We start from the raw sequence: 19,449 nt of genomic DNA on the forward strand, positions 1-19,449 counted from the left end.
TTGTTGTGTCAACTATTCATTTGTCTCAACATACTGTATCAGTAGCATAATTGCCTCAGTCATTTTTGAATGTCATATTCAACAAACAAGAAAAGTCCAGTTTCCTCGATTCGACCTTTGCGGATTACCATGACCTGGATAACTGATAATCTATACAAAGGGGGGGGGGGGGGGGGGGGGGGGGGGGGGGGGGGGGGGGATAATTTATAACAAGCATATTGGTGTTTTTTTTATTGGCGAAGGAGGGTCAACCAGTTATTAAATCCAAGGGTTGACTTACTTTTTCCTCCCTGTCCTGTGAATGTTTATTTTACGTATAAATATGAACATATATATAATTGTTTGTCAGGTATTAATTTCAGCAGACTGTTTATTCTTGCGATTGAGATGAAGATCAGACTATTTGTTGACTAATTCATGCAGAAATTCAAAAGGGTTCAGATAATCTTTAAATTGTGAATGCAATTATGTTATTAGGCTAATAGAATTATTTTGTATCTTTTTTTTTTTTTTTTTGTCCATCTCACAAAAAGACACTACTGGCAAGATGGTGTTGAAATCCTAAAATCTGAAATGGAAATCATGGTGGAAAACAGCACAAAGGAACTGAGAGGACAATCGTTTTTTAATACTGTACTAATACTTTTTTTCTGATTTGGATTTAAGGGATCGTGTCCGAATAAACCTTTTTACAATTTCACTTGTATTCTTTAATAATTTCATACACCAAATATGATGTCGCTGTTACAGTATACCAGTGTTAAAATGCTTGAATAGTCGTAACAATGGAACATTAGTTTTCAGATAATTGAAACCGTTGCCACTAAAGGGAGTTTTACAGCACCAAATTTGCATACAACAAAGCTCTTAGGTTTGGTTTTCCATTGAGGTGAATGCTTTACTCAACTGAGAAAAAAATTCCAAATTAGTCATAAGTGTCTGGTGTGACGTATAAATACGTCAATAAGATATTCCAATTGATAATAGAACACCTGAATCTTGTTTGTCAAACATTACAGCATTCCACAGAGATGCCGCACCACCTCTGATACTAGATCCGTGTCCCTGCCAGGAAACGTTCTTAGAAATACATTTCAAAGTGTGTCGCATTTCGAGAAGTACATTCATTTCTGACCTCAAACCGGGAAAAACTTTGGAATGACGCTTAAAATGTTTGAGCAAGTCACTGTCACCTGATGTTATGTTAACATCACCAAGATGTTACCAAGATGAAGAAATCTGACTTTAGACAATAAAACATCAATGACAAGGTAATATAAACTACAAAGCACAGTACAGCCAAATTTTATACGCAAATCTTGTGAGACTTTAGCTCATTAAGCATCTAGTGTGTGTATTGTATTTTTTTGTTTGTTTTTATTTATTTTATTTTTTTTCTGGAAAACTTACAAATCTTTGTTTAAGGAATGTACATTCTCCCAAGGTTAAAATACATGCTGATAATCGCAATCATGTCAAAAATGTCATTCAAAAAAATATTATGAACAACTAATGTCAGAAACGCATGCAGATGATATGAGCCGCATGGGCCTCACGTGTGAGAGTAATTTTTTAAACCTCATTTGTAGGAATCTCTTTACTTAGGAAGTAATGGTTTGTATAATTCTAACAACACAAGCACTTGCAATAGCAATTATTATAATTAATACTTATATATAATTATAATAATTACTATCCAGTGGCACGGTGGACGACTGGTTAGAGCGTCAGCCTCACAGTTCTGAGGACCCGGGTTCAATCCCCCGGCCCCGCCTGTGTGGAGTTTGCATGTTCTCCCCGTGCCTGCGTGGGTTTTCTCCGGGCACTCCGGTTTCTTCCCACATCCCAAAAACATGCATTAATTGAAGACTCTAAATTGCCTGTAGGCATGACTGTGAGTGTGAATGGTTGTTTGTTTGTACCAGTTCAGGGTGTACCCCGCCTCCTGCCCGTAGATAGCTGGGATGGGCTCCAGCAATCCCGCGACCCTTGTGAGGATAAGCGGCTCAGAGAATGGATGGATGGATGGATAATTACTATCACCGTAATTATGCCAAATAGCAGTTGAACTAGCTTGCCTAGCGCAGGTCATCCATATTGTACAATTCATTCTAGTTGAGATTTTGTAAGGTACTGCACTAAAAAAAAAAATTTTAACCAAATTTTTATTATTTTTTTTTAGCATAATGTTAATGCCTGCGATTGGCTGGCAACCAGTGCAGTGTGTACCCCGCCTCTCGCCCGATGACGGCTGGGATAGGCACCAGCGCGCCCGCGACCCTTGTGAGGATAAAGCGGTACGGAAAATGGATGGATGGATGTTAATGCTACTTCACCAAGTGTATTGTGCCATCTTGGAAGTCTGAGTGGTTGTAATTCAACTTGGAGTTAGTTGGACCTAAAAGTAGTTGCGACATATTAAATCAGCAGTGCTTCTGGTGCATTTAGCCAAGTAGCACACTCAATTTTTGATATATATTTTTTAAGACATGATTGATCGCCATTAATTCCACACATTCGACCATATTCTCAAGTATTGATGAATTGATTGTAATGCCTATCTCTACTACAAACACAATCATTATGATACAGGGCAGTCCTGCAATCGACAACAACACGTGATGGAAAATATTCTGAAATAAAAACTGGACGTTTTTCAAGTAGCAATGATGCTGTCATCACTCTACATCAAACAAACGTGGCTGCAGTACAATGAAGCCCCGAGCCGGCCTGTTTCCTAACGAGTCAGATTGCATCATTTTTAAATGGAATCAATGGTATGTGAGTAGAACAAGTTCTGCATGTTTTGGTCAATCCCCTAAAAAAAACCACATCCCATTAAAAGAATATGAAGTGGCATATAATCACAACACAGATGCATTCACTTCACAGCGGTGAAGTCAATATCATCGCACTCATCTGTCAGGTAGGAAGATGCTGAAATTGTTATACAGAGCATAACCTTTTAAAAAATAATACGTATAAAAAAATGACCCTCTTTTGTATTGTTAATTTTTCAGGTAGGAAGATGCTGAAATTGTTATACAGAGCATAACCTTTAAAAAAATAATATGTATAAAAAAATGACCTTCTTTTGCATTGTTTATTTTTCAGAATATCATATTGTAGAATACTGAAAGTGAAGGAGGATTATAAGGATTATAATTCATTGGGTGGAATATTGCAATTGAGAAGGAAAAGGAAGGGTCAAAATACTGGGTTACAACAACCAACAGTTTCAGGTTGTTACTGTATTTATCAAGCCAATGGCAGTTGTAATAACACAATTTGTGACACGAGACACAGACTATTTGAGGCTATAAGGTAAAGGCCTTGAGCATCAGCAGCACAAACGAGTCAAGTCATTCAGGACAGTGCAGACTTTTGTTCTGCCTACAAAAAAAAAAAAACGAAGAAGCTTTTAAATGGAATTTAATTTTGCCCTCAGAAATTGCAGAAAATGTTGCCTTTTTTTTTTTTTTTGGTTACAAGACTTATTCAGAGACAAACTTCATCATTTTTCATCCCCTCCAACATAATTCACACCCTGGCAAAATGTTTTCTGGAGAAATCTGTTCGATTAATAGGTATCTTCCAGGTGAACGACTGTCGAGACATGATTATTATTATTTATTATGCATTTTATTTGGGGCAGGTGATCATGTTTATTTTCACAATCAAATATAAATAATGATCTTCGTAAATCGTATAAACAGCAAAGTGGTAAACCCCCCCCCCCCCCCCCCCCCCCCCCCCCAACAAAAAAAAACTGCATACATGGTCAAAAAGGACTGGGAAGAAGAAATCTTATTTAATCCCACCCCGTGTCTCAATGCTAGTATCACTTAATGAGCTAACTTTTTCCTTTTTCATCAGAGTTTCATCAAGCCATAGGCCATTACAATCAAGGAATTTTATATCTTAGTAATGTAACTGTTACATTACAATAATGCAGGATATCAACGATGGTAACGGATTTAGTATATCCACAAGGATTACAGACAGGACATGCCAACAATGGTAAGGAAACAACAAGCACAAAGCAGTACAGCAAAAAAAGTATTGCTATATACAATATATTTAGACCTCCTTCTCCCCATACAATAGTTTGATTTTGTGAATATTTTGTCATTGCTTGCAAAGTGTATCCACAATTTCACATCACATACTGTACAAATCTCTTACGAGAATTTGGGAATATATTTTTGAACAAAAAAAAAATTTGGGATTTCAGCTTGAAACAAACTTGGTAAATTACTTGGTAACAATTTGTTGAATGCTTTGAATGAAATAATTATTTTACAATATTTTACAAGATCAGAATTTTTTAGGAGATTTGACTGAATTAAAAAATTATGAATATGATCATAGGATCCAACTTTGTGGATGATTCGCAGTGCTCTTTTCTGCACTATAACAAATGGGTTGATTGTATTGGTAGGTGTTTCCCCAAACCTCACAATAGATGAAGGGAGTGCCAAGGAACAATATAATGTACATAGTCTATTTTGAGCAAGGTAATGCTTCGCATTGTTAATTATTGACAGATATTTTGACTCTTTTGTTTTGATGTGTCTGATGTGGGATTTCCATGATAATTTCTATCTATAATAATCTCATGTGCATTTATGATTTTGGCATTTTCAATAATAATTGGTGATTCTGATTTAATTAAATTGTGATCTGCAGTGAGAGCAGGGAGCAGGTGGAGGAACAGTTAGAAAGGTGGAGGCATGCACTGGAAAGGAGAGGAATGAAGATTATCTGAAGTAATAGAGAATATATGTGCATGAATTAGAGGGTTGGCGGGGGAAGAGTGAGGCTACAAGGAGAAGAGAGAGCAAGGGTGGAGGACTTCAAATACTTGGGGTCAACAGTCCAGAGCAATGGTGAGTGTGGTAATGAAGTGAAGAAACAGGTCCAAGGAGGTTGGAGCGGGTGGACGAAGGTGTGCTATGTGACAGAAGAGTCTCTGCTAGGATGAAGGGCAAAGTTTATAAGACTGGTGACGCCAGCCATGACGTACGGATTAGAGATAGTGGCACTAAAGAGAAAACAGGAAGCAGACCTGGAGGTGGCGGAAATGAAGATGTTGAGGTTCTCTCTCCGAGTGACCAGGTTGGATAGGATTCGAGATGAAATCATCAGAGGGACCGCCAAGGTTAGATGTTTTGGAGACAAAGTTAGAGACAGCAGACTTCAATGGTTTGGACACATCCAGAGGAGAGAAAGTATATTCGTAGAGGGAGGATGAGGTATAAGGTACTTTTATTGTCAATTCTTCAATATGCGTATGAATAATAAGATAATAATAAATGAGAATTATGAATATATAGAGAAACCCCACCCTCTGTTTTATTTTCTATATTCTTATATGAATTGGTAATTATCAAGACAAAAATCAATTTCTTTTTCATTACTGAACCACATTTCAGTAACAGTGGGAATCCCGAAAAATCTCAGCCTCTCGTGCACAGTTGTGCAATCACATTATCTCAGTTTTGTTTTTACGTTCCCTCTCGAAAAGATTTCTTCTGTTTTACAGGAAATAATTTGCAAAGCATATAGGTTACATTAAAAAGGGAAAAGTTATGAAATGATTGATCTTTGTCTCGTTTTTATATCACAAAAACCTGGCATCTGAAAAGTAAAGCAAAGCAAATTTAATTCAAAAGCGCATTTCATACACAAGGTAACTCAATGTGCTTTACATGATTAAAAGCATTTCAAAACAAAGGAAAAAAAAACAGCTTACAAACATTTAAAACAAATGGAAAAATACAAGTACAATTAAAACAATGTACAGTACAAGAAATATCGTTTAAAACTGGGAAAAAAAAGCATGACAAAAAAGGGGTTTTTTAACCTGGACATAAAAACCTTCACACTTGGGGCTGACGCCACTTCTGTTGGTAACTTATTAAAAGTGGTGTGGAGACTTTCTATTTCCATCGTAGACAGACAGACAGACAGGCAGGCAGGAAGATAGGGAGATAAAGAGATAGATAATTTTGTGAAGGCACACATACTCATACTCAAATGTCTAATGAGCGGATTATTTGATTATCCAATTTATCTCATTTAATTTTTGTCTTAACAGGAAGAAGAAATGGGCAAGATAAAAGCTGTTATATTCCTTCTGGTCTTTGCAGGTATTTTTGGTTTTGATGTTTATTGTGGTGAATTTGCAATGAGGCAAATGTAGGCAGATAAAAATAGTTTGGGCTGTAAGTCAAACTATAAATTGAAAAAGAAAAAAGAAAACAACATTGTGGTGGTGGGGACTAAGGATAATTTTGAGAATGATTATGCTCATGTAGAAAATTTTGTTGTAATAATTCCTTGGTCTTCATAAATTAATTTATTTATTACCCGTGACTTAAAGTTTTGGACTTCAAATTACATTCACTGTGATCAGTTGGTAAGCACACATGTAAATGAAAAACTTGAAGCAAAATTTTCTCAAGAAATCTAAGGTTTTGTAAAATGATAATTAAAAAAAAGTCATGAAACCTAAAGATTTTCCTAATGTACTTTTGCATTAAAATGGAAAACGGGAAAAATATACTGCTATTTATAAATCCACTGCCGCGTATCCGAGGTCAGGCTGCGGGGGCAGCAGCTGAAGCAGGGAAGCCCAGACTTCCCTCACCCCAGCCACTTGTTCCAGTTCTTCCGGGGGGATCCCGAGGCTTTCCCAGGCCAGCCAGGAGACATAGTCTCTACAGTGTGTCCTGGGCCATCCTGGGGTCAGTGGGATGTGCCCGGAACACATCCCCAGGGTGGCATCCAGGGGGCATTCTAACCAGATGCCTGGGGCACCTCATCTGGCTCCTCTCTATGCGGAGGAGCAGCGGCTCTACTCTGAGTCCCTCCCAGATGACCAAGCTTCTCACCCTATCGCTAAGGGTAAGCCCGGACACCATGCGGACGAAACTAATTTCGGCCACTTGTATCTGTAATCTTGTTCTTTCAGTCACGACCCACAGCACGTGACCATGGGTAAGAGTAGGAACGTAGATCGACCGGTAAATTGAGAGCTTTATCTTTTGGCTCAGCTCCTTCTTGACTACGACAGAGCTATACAGATTCCGCATCACTGCAGACGCTGCACCGATCCGCCTGTCGATCTCCCGGTCCATTCTACCCTCACTCATGAACAAGACCCCGAGATACTTGAATTTCTCCACTTGGGGCAAGATCTCTTCCTCGAACCAGAGAGGGTACCTTTTTCGACTGAGGACCATGGTCTTAGATTTGGAGGTACTGATTTTCATCCCAGCCGCTTCACACTCGGCTGTGAACCGCTCCATTGAGAACTGAAGATCGTGGCTTGATACGGCCATCAGAACCACATCATCTGCAAAAATCAGAGATGTAATACTGATGTCGCCAAACCTCAATGCCTCGGGTACGCCTAGAAATTCTGTCCAAACTCTGACACTGGTCAACCACGGACCGAACAGCCCATATATCAGCGGGTCCGGTACCCCATACACCCGGACCACCCGCCACAGGACTCCCCAAGGGACACAGTTGAAGGCCTTCTTCAAGTCCACAAAACACATGCAGACTGGTTGGCAAACTCCCATACACCCTGTAGGGCCCTGCTGAGGGTGTAGAGCTGGTCCACTGTTCCACAGCTAGAGAGAAAACTAGACCTATACCTAAACTATACCTCCTGAATCTGAGATTCGACTTCCTGACTGACCATTCTCTCCAGAACCCCTGAATAGTTAAGCAGGGAGCCTGAGGAGTGTGATTCCCCTGGAGTTGGAACACACCCTCCGGTCTCCATTCTTAAAAGGGGGGCCCACCACCTTGGTCTGCAAATCCAGAGGCACCATTCCCGATGTCCATGCAATGTTGCAGAGGCGTGTCAATCAGGATAGCCCTACAACATCCAGAGCCTTTAGGAACTCCGGGCGGATCTCATCCACTCCTGGGCTTTTAAACCACCTTGGTGACTTCAACCCGCCTTCAGACCTTCAACCAACCTTCAGATTCCCCAGACTCTGCTTCCTCCTGGGAAGGAGTGTTGGTAGAATTGAGGAGGTCTTCCAAGTTAATGTCAGCAGGGCCCATCACCACTATACACAGTGTTGATGGTTCACTGCTTCCCCCTACTGAGACATTGGCTGGTGGACTAGAATGTCCGCGAAGCTGCCTGGAAATTGTTTTCTATGGCCTCACCAAACTCCTCCAATGCCCAAGTTTTTACCTCAGCGACCACTAGAGCTGCGTTCAACTTGGCTAGCCAGAACCTATCGGTTACTGCTCAGCATCTCTCACCGTGGACAACTCCAGAGTGGAAGAGAGTCCAACCCCTCTCGAAAAGAATGGTACTGGAGCCCAAGCTGTGTGTTGAGGTCAGCCAGACTATAGCCAGTCGGAATTTCTCAAACTCGCACACCAGCTCGGGCGCCTTCTCTGCCAGAGAGATGACATTCCACGTCCCGAGAGCCAGTTTCTGTGGAATGCCAAGGTCCCTGCCTTCGGCTGCCACCCAGCTCTCCGCACCCAACCCCTTGGCCCCTCCCACAGGTGGTGAGCCCATGGGAAGTGTATTATTATTTATTATTATATTAAATATGGTATGATTTTAGTGGTCTAGCCCCGTTGACAACAAATTAGGCTGTATGTGTCCCCTGAATGACACTGTGTTTAACACCCCTGAGCTACACCATACGGGGCCCAAAGGGATTTACAAAGCCTCACATTCACCCATTCACACATGCATTCATACAACCCCAATTCCAATGAAGTTGGGACATTGTGTTAAACATGAATAAAAACAGAATACAATGATTTACAAACCATGTTCAACCTATATTTAATTGAATACACTACAAAGACACGATATTTATTGTTCAAACTGATAAACTTTATTGTTTTTAGCAAATAATCATGAACTTAGAAATTTATGGCTGCAACACGTTCCAAAAAAGCTTTAGATTTAATCCAAAATAAAATGAGCAGATTTCATTACACAATCTTGTTTTTTGACCGCCAAACCATTCAACTACCAGCCAACATGACCTCGTCTCCGGTCAGCGTGACAGCGACCACAGCCAAACCGACCTCCCCTCCGGTCAACATGACAGCGACCACGGCCAACGCCACCATGCTACCAGGCAACACGACTTCGCCTCCGGTCAACGTGACAGCGACCACGTCCAACTCCACAGCGCTACCAGGCAACACGACCTCGCCTCCGGTCAACGTGACAGCGACCACGTCCAACTCCACAGCGCTACCAGCCAACACGACCTCGCCACCGGTCAGCGTGACAGCGGCCACGGCCAACGCCACCGGGCTCCTCGGCAACACAACCTCGCTTCCGGTCAACATGACAGCGACCACGGCCAACGCCACCGGGCTACCAGCCAACACGACCTCGCCTCCTGTCAGCATGACAGCGACCACGGCCAATGCCACCATGCTACCAGGCAACACAACCTCGCTTCCGGTCAACATGACAGCGACCACGGCCAACGCCACCGGGCTACCAGCCAACACGACCTTGCCTCCTGTCAGCATGACAGCGACCACGGCCAACGCCACCATGCTACCAGGTAACACAACCTCGCCTCCGGTCAACGTGACAATGACCACGGCCAATGCCACCATGCTACCAGGCAACACGACCTCGCCTCCGGTCAACGTGACAGCGACCACGTCCAACTCCACAGCGCTACCAGCCAACACGACCTCGCCTCCGGTCAGCGTGACAGCGGCCACGGCCAACGCCACCGGGCTCCCAGGCAACACAACCTCGCTTCCGGTCAACATGACAGCGACCACGGCCAACGCCACCGGGCTACCAGCCAACACGACCTCGCCTCCTGTCAGCATGACAGCGACCACGGCCAACGCCACCATGCTACCAGGTAACACGACCTCGCCTCCGGTCAACGTGACAATGACCACGGCCAATGCCACCATGCTACCAGGCAACACGACCTCGCCTCCGGTCAACGTGACAGCGACCACGTCCAACTCCACAGCGCTACCAGCCAACACGACCTCGCCTCCGGTCAGCGTGACAGCGGCCACGGCCAACGCCACCGGGCTCCCAGTCAACACGACCTCGCCTCCGGTATGCATGACAGCGACCACGGCCAACGCGACCTCACCTCCAGTCAACATGACAGTGACCACAGCCAACGCCACCGGGCTCCCAGTCAACACGACCTTGCCTCCGGTCAGCGTGACAGCGACCACGGCCAATGCCACCATGCTACCAGGCAACACAACCTCGCTTCCGGTCAACATTACAGCGACCACGGCCAACGCCACCGGGCTACCAGCCAACACGACCTCGCCTCCTGTCAGCATGACAGCGACCACGGCCAACGCCACCGGGCTCCCAGTCAACACGACCTCGCCTCCGGTCAGCATGACAGCGACCACGGCCAACGCGACCTCACCTCCAGTCAACATGACAGTGACCACAGCCAACGGCACCGGGCTCCCAGTCAACACGACCTTGCCTCCGGTCAGCGTGACAGCGACCACGGCCAATGCCACCATGCTACCAGGCAACACAACCTCGCTTCCGGTCAACATTACAGCGACCACGGCCAACGCCACCGGGCTACCAGCCAACACGACCTCGCCTCCTGTCAGCATGACAGCGACCACGGCCAACGCCACCGGGCTCCCAGTCAACACGACCTCGCCTCCTGTCAGCATGACAGCGACCACGGCCAACGCGACCTCACCTCCAGTCAACATGACAGTGACCACAGCCAACGCCACCGGGCTCCCAGTCAACACGACCTTGCCTCCGGTCAGCGTGACAGCGACCACGGCCAATGCCACCATGCTACCAGGCAACACAACCTCGCTTCCGGTCAACATTACAGCGACCACGGCCAACGCCACCGGGCTACCAGCCAACACGACCTCGCCTCCTGTCAGCATGACAGCGACCACGGCCAACGCCACCATGCTACCAGGTAACACGACCTCGCCTCCGGTCAACGTGACAATGACCACGGCCAATGCCACCATGCTACCAGGCAACACGACCTCCCCTCCGGTCAGCGTGACAATACCCCCGGCAAACATGACCGCGGTACCAGCAAACGCCACCCTGCCTCCAGTCAACCTCCCACTTCCAACAACACAAGGTACTGTTTCCTCATTAATTGACAAAGTTATGGGGGAAAAAAAGTGAATTCACCACCTGTTTGTTCCGCTATCACCGGGACCAGATACTCCAGTTACAACACTTGCACCGGAGGGATCAAGGGTGAACCTGGGATTTAGTTTGGACCAGGATTTCAAGCCTCAACTTTTAAATTCATCTTCTCCTGTGTTTCAAGAGTTAGCCAACCAAATAGAAACTCAGGTATTTATTCCAATTGTGTTTGTTTTTAAAAATCAAATGCATATACAGTATACACGATGCATATAGTATTCAGGTTGTCCCATAAGTTTCCATATACAGTATAAGATTTCCAATGAAAACCATTTTTATTTATATCCTATCTATATGACAACCATTGTTTTGAAATGTCAGTGCATATCGTCCACTGCTGAAGAACATATTAGCACAGCTGGAGTTTTGCTTGTAAAGGCATTGGTGTTGAGATGACTTATATTTTATATATTTCCTGATACATCATGGCCTTGAAATATCCTCAAAGATAAAAATCAGGTGTGGTGAGATCAAGGGATCTGGGAGGCTACTCCACGGCAACCAATCCAATCATCTGTAAACTACTCATCTAACCATTGACACACGTAAATACCATAATGAAATGGAACTCCATCTTACTGGAAAAAAAGCTCCTCTTGCAACAAGTTAAGATACCATTGCAAACATGCAACTGCTTCCCGAGCTGGCCATCAGCATTATTACAATTCATTGCTCTTTATTCATACGCATTTTATAGAGTATCTGAAATATAAAAAATAAAATGTTAAAAACCATATCTGTGGAAACGTATGGAACACCCTCTATAGCCATGCATTTATATGTATTAAGACTAATTCCTTTGTGGAGCAAATGTGTCACACCTATTCATTCAATGGATATAGCTACTAATGGGAAACCCTTCACACTTTAAATTGACACAGGAAAAATAATTGCTAATATATTGTACGATTTTTCCCTCCACAGTTGAATGCCATTTATATGGCAAGTTTTGGAACGAGATTCCTACGATCGCAAGTCCTTTTCTTTCGGTATGTTACAATACTTATAGAGCAAGACAAAACAACAGTTATACACGCTTTTAGTTATGAATAATCAATTTTCACTCTTGCTTTTGCCATCAAATATGTCCATGAACATTTGTTGGGTGTTTTGGCTAAGCAGCAATATTTTCACTCAATTCATTGTGGGTTTCACAGAATTAACATTGGAAAGTGAATACTGTTTTTTCTTTTTTTTTTGTCCAGTTCTGGTTCAGTTGTGGTTGAAACTCAGCTGCTATTCAACGAGTCTGCCACAGTGCCAAGCACGACTTCTGTGGAAAGCACCCTGGAGGAGGCAGCAAGCAGCAGCAGCCCCAACTTTACGCTCCGTTTGAATGTGTCAACCATTGTTGCATCCAGTAATATTTAGTTCTCATTCTAAAATGACATTTTTGCATATTATATTTAACAATTTTCCAATTTGAAAGACAAACCATTGTACTGTACATTCTTTATGCTTACATCATACAAGAGCTAGTTTTCAAAGTTTTGCCTCACATGATCTCAAATGGTACTCTTCTAAAGAAACTATGAGAGGTCCTTTAACATGGGGATCCATTTCAGGCAACGCGACCTCGCCTCCAGTCAACGTGACAGCGACCACGGCCAACGCCACCGCGCTCCCAGCCAACACGACCTCGCCTCCGGTCAACGTGACAGCGACCACGGCCAATGCCACCATGCTACCAGGCAACACAACCTCGCTTCCGGTCAACATTACAGCGACCACGGCCAACGCCACCGGGCTACCAGCCAACACGACCTCGCCTCCTGTCAGCATGACAGCGACCACGGCCAACGCCACCGGGCTCCCAGTCAACACGACCTCGCCTCCGGTCAGCATGACAGCGACCACGGCCAACGCGACCTCACCTCCAGTCAACATGACAGTGACCACAGCCAACGCCACCGGGCTCCCAGTCAACACGACCTTGCCTCCGGTCAGCGTGACAGCGACCACGGCCAATGCCACCATGCTACCAGGCAACACAACCTCGCTTCCGGTCAACAATACAGCGACCACGGCCAACGTCACCGGGCTACCAGCCAACACGACCTCGCCTCCTGTCAGCATGACAGCGACCACGGCCAACGCCACCATGCTACCAGGTAACACGACCTCGCCTCCGGTCAACGTGACAATGACCACGGCCAATGCCACCATGCTACCAGGCAACACGACCTCGCCTCCGGTCAACGTGACAGCGACCACGTCCAACTCCACAGCGCTACCAGCCAACACGACCTCGCCACCGGTCAGCGTGACAGCGGCCACGGCCAACGCCACCGGGCTCCCAGTCAACACGACCTCGCCTCCGGTCAGCATGACAGCAACCACGGGCAACGTGACCTCACCTCCAGTCAACATGACAGTGACCACAGCCAACGCCACCGGGCTCCCAGGCAACACAACCTCGCTTCCGGTCAACATGACAGCGACTACGGCCAACGCCACCGGGCTACCAGCCAACACGACCTCGCCTCCTGTCAGCATGACAGCGACCACGGCCAACGCCACCATCCTACCAGGTAACACGACCTCGCCTCCGGTCAACGTGACAATGACCACGGCCAATGCCACCATGCTACCAGGCAACACGACCTCGCCTCCGGTCAACGTGACAGCGACCACGTCCAACTCCACAGCGCTACCAGCCAACACGACCTCGCCTCCGGTCAGCGTGACAGCGGCCACGGCCAACGCCACCATGCTACCAGGCAACACGACCTCGCCTCCGGTCAACAATACAGCGACCACGGCCAACGTCACCGGGCTCCCAGTCAACACGACTTCGCCTCCGGTCAGCGTGACAGCGGCCACGGCCAACGCCACCGGGCTCCCAGTCAACACGACCTCGCCTCCGGTCAGCATGACAGCGACCACGGCCAACGCGACCTCACCTCCAGTCAACATGACAGTGACCACAGCCAACGCCACCGGGCTCCCAGTCAACACGACCTTGCCTCCGGTCAGCGTGACAGCGACCACGGCCAATGCCACCATGCTACCAGCCAACACGACCTCGCCTCCTATCAGCATGACAGCGACCACGGCCAACGCCACCATGCTACCAGGTAACACGACCTCGCCTCCGATCAACGTGACAATGACCACGGCCAATGCCACCATGCTACCAGGCAACACGACCTCGCCTCCGGTCAACGTGACAGCGACCACGTCCAACTCCACAGCGCTACCAGCCAACACGACCTTGCCACCGGTCAGCGTGACAGCGGCCACGGCCAACGCCACCGGGCTCCCGGTCAACACGACCTCGCCTCCAGTCAGCATGACAGCGACCACAGCCAACGCGACCTCACCTCCAGTCAACATGACAGTGACCACAGCCAACGCCACCGGGCTCCCAGGCAACACAACCTCGCTTCCGGTCAACATGACAGCGACTACGGCCAACGCCACCGGGCTACCAGCCAACACGACCTCGCCTCCTGTCAGCATGACAGCGACCACGGCCAACGCCACCATCCTACCAGGTAACACGACCTCGCCTCCGGTCAACGTGACAGCGACCACGGCCAACGCCACCATGCTACCAGGCAACACGACCTCGCCTCCGGTCAACGTGACAGCGACCACGTCCAACTCCACAGCGCTACCAGCCAACACGACTTCGCCTCCGGTCAGCGTGACAGCGGCCACGGCCAACGCCACCGGGCTCCCAGTCAACACGACCTCGCCTCCGGTCAGCATGACAGCGACCACGGCCAACGCGACCTCACCTCCAGTCAACATGACAGTGACCACAGCCAACGCCACCGGGCTCCCAGTCAACACGACCTTGCCTCCGGTCAGCGTGACAGCGACCACGGCCAATGCCACCATGCTACCAGCCAACACGACCTCGCCTCCTATCAGCATGACAGCGACCACGGCCAACGCCACCATGCTACCAGGTAACACGACCTCGCCTCCGATCAACGTGACAATGACCACGGCCAATGCCACCATGCTACCAGGCAACACGACCTCGCCTCCGGTCAACGTGACAGCGACCACGTCCAACTCCACAGCGCTACCAGCCAACACGACCTTGCCACCGGTCAGCGTGACAGCGGCCACGGCCAACGCCACCGGGCTCCCGGTCAACACGACCTCGCCTCCAGTCAGCATGACAGTGACCACAGCCAACGCGACCTCACCTCCAGTCAACATGACAGTGACCACAGCCAACGCCACCGGGCTCCCAGGCAACACAACCTCGCTTCCGGTCAACATGACAGCGACCACGGCCAACGCCACCGGGCTACCAGCCAACACGACCTCGCCTCCTGTCAGCATGACAGCGACCACGGCCAATGCCACCATGCTACCAGGTAACACGACCTCGCCTCCGGTCAATGTGACAATGACCACGGCCAATGCCACCATGCTACCAGGCAACACGACCTCGCCTCCGGTCAACGTGACAGCAACCACGGCCAATGCCAACATGGTACCAGGTAACACAACCTCGCCTCCGGTCAACGTGACAACGACCACAGCCAACGCGACCTCACCTCCGGTCAACATTACAGCGACCACGGCCAACGCCACCGCTCTACCAGGCAACACGACCCCACCTACGGTCAACATGACAGCGACCACGGCCAACGCCACCGCGCTACCAGGCAACACGACCTCCCCTCCGGTCAACGTGACAGCGACCACAGCCAACGTGACCTCACCTCCCATCAGCGGGACAGTGACCAAGACCAATGCGACCTCGCCTCCGGTCAGCGTGACAATACCCCCGGCAAACATGACCACGGTACCAGCAAACGCCACCCTGCCTCCAGTCAACCTCCCACTTCCAACAACACAAGGTACTGTTTCCTCATTAATTGACAAAGTTATGGGGGAAAAAAAGTGAATTCACCACCTGTTTGTTCCGCTATCACCGGGACCAGATACTCCAGTTACAACACTTGCACCGGAGGGATCAAGGGTGAACCTGGGATTTAGTTTGGACCAGGATTTCAAGCCTCAACTTTTAAATTCATCTTCTCCTGTGTTTCAAGAGTTAGCCAACCAAATAGAAACTCAGGTATTTATTCCAATTGTGTTTGTTTTTAAAAATCAAATGCATATACAGTATACACGATGCATATAGTATTCAGGTTGTCCCATAAGTTTCCATATACAGTATAAGATTTCCAATGAAAACCATTTTTATTTATATCCTATCTATATGACAACCATTGTTTTGAAATGTCAGTGCATATCGTCCACTGCTGAAGAACATATTAGCACAGCTGGAGTTTTGCTTGTAAAGGCATTGGTGTTGAGATGACTTATATTTTATATATTTCCTGATACATCATGGCCTTGAAATATCCTCAAAGATAAAAATCAGGTGTGGTGAGATCAAGGGATCTGGGAGGCTACTCCACGGCAACCAATCCAATCATCTGTAAACTACTCATCTAACCATTGACACACGTAAATACCATAATGAAATGGAACTCCATCTTACTGGAAAAAAAGCTCCTCTTGCAACAAGTTAAGATACCATTGCAAACATGCAACTGCTTCCCGAGCTGGCCATCAGCATTATTACAATTCATTGCTCTTTATTCATACGCATTTTATAGAGTATCTGAAATATAAAAAATAAAATGTTAAAAACCATATCTGTGGAAACGTATGGAACACCCTCTATAGCCATGCATTTATATGTATTAAGACTAATTCCTTTGTGGAGCAAATGTGTCACACCTATTCATTCAATGGATATAGCTACTAATGGGAAACCCTTCACACTTTAAATTGACACAGGAAAAATAATTGCTAATATATTGTACGATTTTTCCCTCCACAGTTGAATGCCATTTATATGGCAAGTTTTGGAACGAGATTCCTACGATCGCAAGTCCTTTTCTTTCGGTATGTTACAATACTTATAGAGCAAGACAAAACAACAGTTATACACGCTTTTAGTTATGAATAATCAATTTTCACTCTTGCTTTTGCCATCAAATATGTCCATGAACATTTGTTGGGTGTTTTGGCTAAGCAGCAATATTTTCACTCAATTCATTGTGGGTTTCACAGAATTAACATTGGAAAGTGAATACTGTTTTTTCTTTTTTTTTTGTCCAGTTCTGGTTCAGTTGTGGTTGAAACTCAGCTGCTATTCAACGAGTCTGCCACAGTGCCAAGCACGACTTCTGTGGAAAGCACCCTGGAGGAGGCAGCAAGCAGCAGCCCCAACTTTACGCTCCGTTTGAATGTGTCAACCATTGTTGCATCCAGTAATATTTAGTTCTCATTCTAAAATGACATTTTTGCATATTATATTTAACAATTTTCCAATTTGAAAGACAAACCATTGTACTGTACATTCTTTATGCTTACATCATACAAGAGCTAGTTTTCAAAGTTTTGCCTCACATGATCTCAAATGGTACTCTTCTAAAGAAACTATGAGAGGTCCTTTAACATGGGGATCCATTTCAGGCAACGCGACCTCGCCTCCAGTCAACGTGACAGCGACCACGGCCAACGCCACCGCGCTCCCAGTCAACACGACCTCGCCTCCGGTCAGCATGACAGCGACCACGGCCAACGCGACCACGGCCAACGCCACCGCGCTACCAGCCGTATCAAACGGTACTGTTCTAAAGAACTTAGGTCCAACTTTAAAATGGGGATCCATTTCAGCACAATTGATATAGTATACCATGATTCTGAAACAAGGGCCAATACATTGTTCAATAATAAAGAGATCACTGGATGAAGTGAATACTTTAGAAAAGTAATTTTGCTGTAAACACTTTTTTTCCTCTATTGTATCGTTACAGTTTCCGGGACTACAAGTTCTTCCTCTGTTGCATCTACAAACCCTCCATCACCCAGTGAGGGAACCCTCGTTATTGTGTTTAGCCTTAACCAAACATTTACATCAGATCTCAGCAACGTGCAGTCAACAGCGTTTCAATCTTTGGCTACAACAGTAATCTCAGAGGTGTGTATGCATTCGATTGTTTTTTTTTTTTATACTAAAACATTGGGGATTGAGGTATTACATTCGTTAGGGATTGTATTCATGGTGCAGAAGCTGTTCTACGAATTGTATTGCATGATTTTTCATTTTGTTTGTTTCAGGTTAACATAGCCAGTAGTAGGCTTTTTGGTTCATCTTTCAATAGATCTCTTATTAACTTTTTCAGGTAAGATTAAATTTGTTCCATTTGTTAAGTGATGTAGGATCAGTACCATTTGCTTAATTTTTTTTAAGTGATGCTCTTTGTGTCCTTTTCACTTTAAGGAATGGATCAGTCATTACCAACATGACTCTCGTGTTCCAAAATCAAGCCGCGGTTCCTTCCGCGAGCAGTGCAATAGCTGGACTAGGCAATGAACTTGCCAACTCCGACCTAAACTTTGTACCAGGAAGTCTTTCTGCAGGTATGGTTTTAGAAATGTGACTAAAGCCAAACATTTTTTTCATTAACAGAATGTCTTTTGGCTGATAGGGTTCATATTTGTCAGATTGCTTTCATGTAATCTCTTTTGTACTGACCCAAACTGTCCTGAATACTTACAGATGCTTCTCGGCCAGTGGTGCTCTCACTGGCAGTCATGTCCATGGCATTGGTGACTTCGGTGCTGATGCTCAAAGACCTATAGTTGATGTCCATGACCATGACCATGACATAGACTTTACCAAGCCGGCAAATTTAGACTGGTTGACTGATCTTTATCTCAAACACGACAAAATAAACAAAACGTAATTTCATAGACTATTTCAACTGCAATATTTTCAATTTCCACCCTGTCTACTATGCTTATTTTACCATTTCAAAATATCATAAACTTTGTTTTGTTCAAGTTTAATGATATTTTATGTCAAACCTGTTTTAATTTATGCATTCATAATAAATTACCAAGTTCACAGTGAATACTGTCAAAGATGGCAAAAGATTTGGATTTGTCATGTTCTTGTTGTCCTTTTGCTTAGTTTTTTTCTGATTTAGTTTAGTTTCATGTTATCTGGAGTTCTGTGTCTTCCTTGTCTGTTGTTCATGCCTTGCCTGTCTGCTCATCGAGTCACGTCTCACTCCTCAAAATATTGAGTGCAATATTGTGGTTTCCTCCCACATCCCAAAAACATGCAATAATTGGAGACTCTAAATTGCCCGTAGGCATGACTGTGAGTGTGAACGGTTGTTTGTTTCTATGTGCCCTGCGATTGGCTGGCAACCAGTTCAGGGTGTACCCCGCCTCCTACCCGATGACAG

General features: G+C 45.9%; 1 protein-coding gene across 2 annotated transcripts; it reads left to right on the forward strand.

The window, feature by feature from the left end:
• The first annotated feature begins 2,856 nt into the window (after window positions 1–2,856).
• LOC133477474 (mucin-2-like) lies at window positions 2,857–19,132 on the forward strand. Of its 2 annotated transcripts, XM_061772266.1 has the most exons (15): window positions 2,857–2,926; window positions 6,101–6,152; window positions 9,030–11,135; window positions 11,220–11,356; window positions 12,131–12,195; window positions 12,412–12,566; window positions 12,772–16,032; window positions 16,117–16,253; window positions 17,028–17,092; window positions 17,309–17,460; window positions 17,666–17,818; window positions 18,010–18,173; window positions 18,314–18,378; window positions 18,477–18,616; window positions 18,756–19,132. In XM_061772266.1, exons 1-15 carry the CDS (start codon window positions 2,876–2,878, stop codon window positions 18,836–18,838), a joined length of 6,786 nt encoding a protein of 2,261 aa, XP_061628250.1. In that variant the 5' UTR covers window positions 2,857–2,875; the 3' UTR covers window positions 18,839–19,132. The 2 variants fall into 2 exon arrangements, with proteins under 2 accessions (XP_061628250.1, XP_061628249.1); XM_061772265.1 differs by lacking the exons at window positions 2,857–2,926; window positions 6,101–6,152 and having other exon boundaries at window positions 6,171–11,135.
• The last annotated feature ends 317 nt before the right edge of the window (window positions 19,133–19,449 follow it).

Source organism: Phyllopteryx taeniolatus, chromosome 4, assembly GCF_024500385.1.
Source record: "Phyllopteryx taeniolatus isolate TA_2022b chromosome 4, UOR_Ptae_1.2, whole genome shotgun sequence".
Classification (NCBI taxonomy): domain Eukaryota; kingdom Metazoa; phylum Chordata; class Actinopteri; order Syngnathiformes; family Syngnathidae; genus Phyllopteryx; species Phyllopteryx taeniolatus.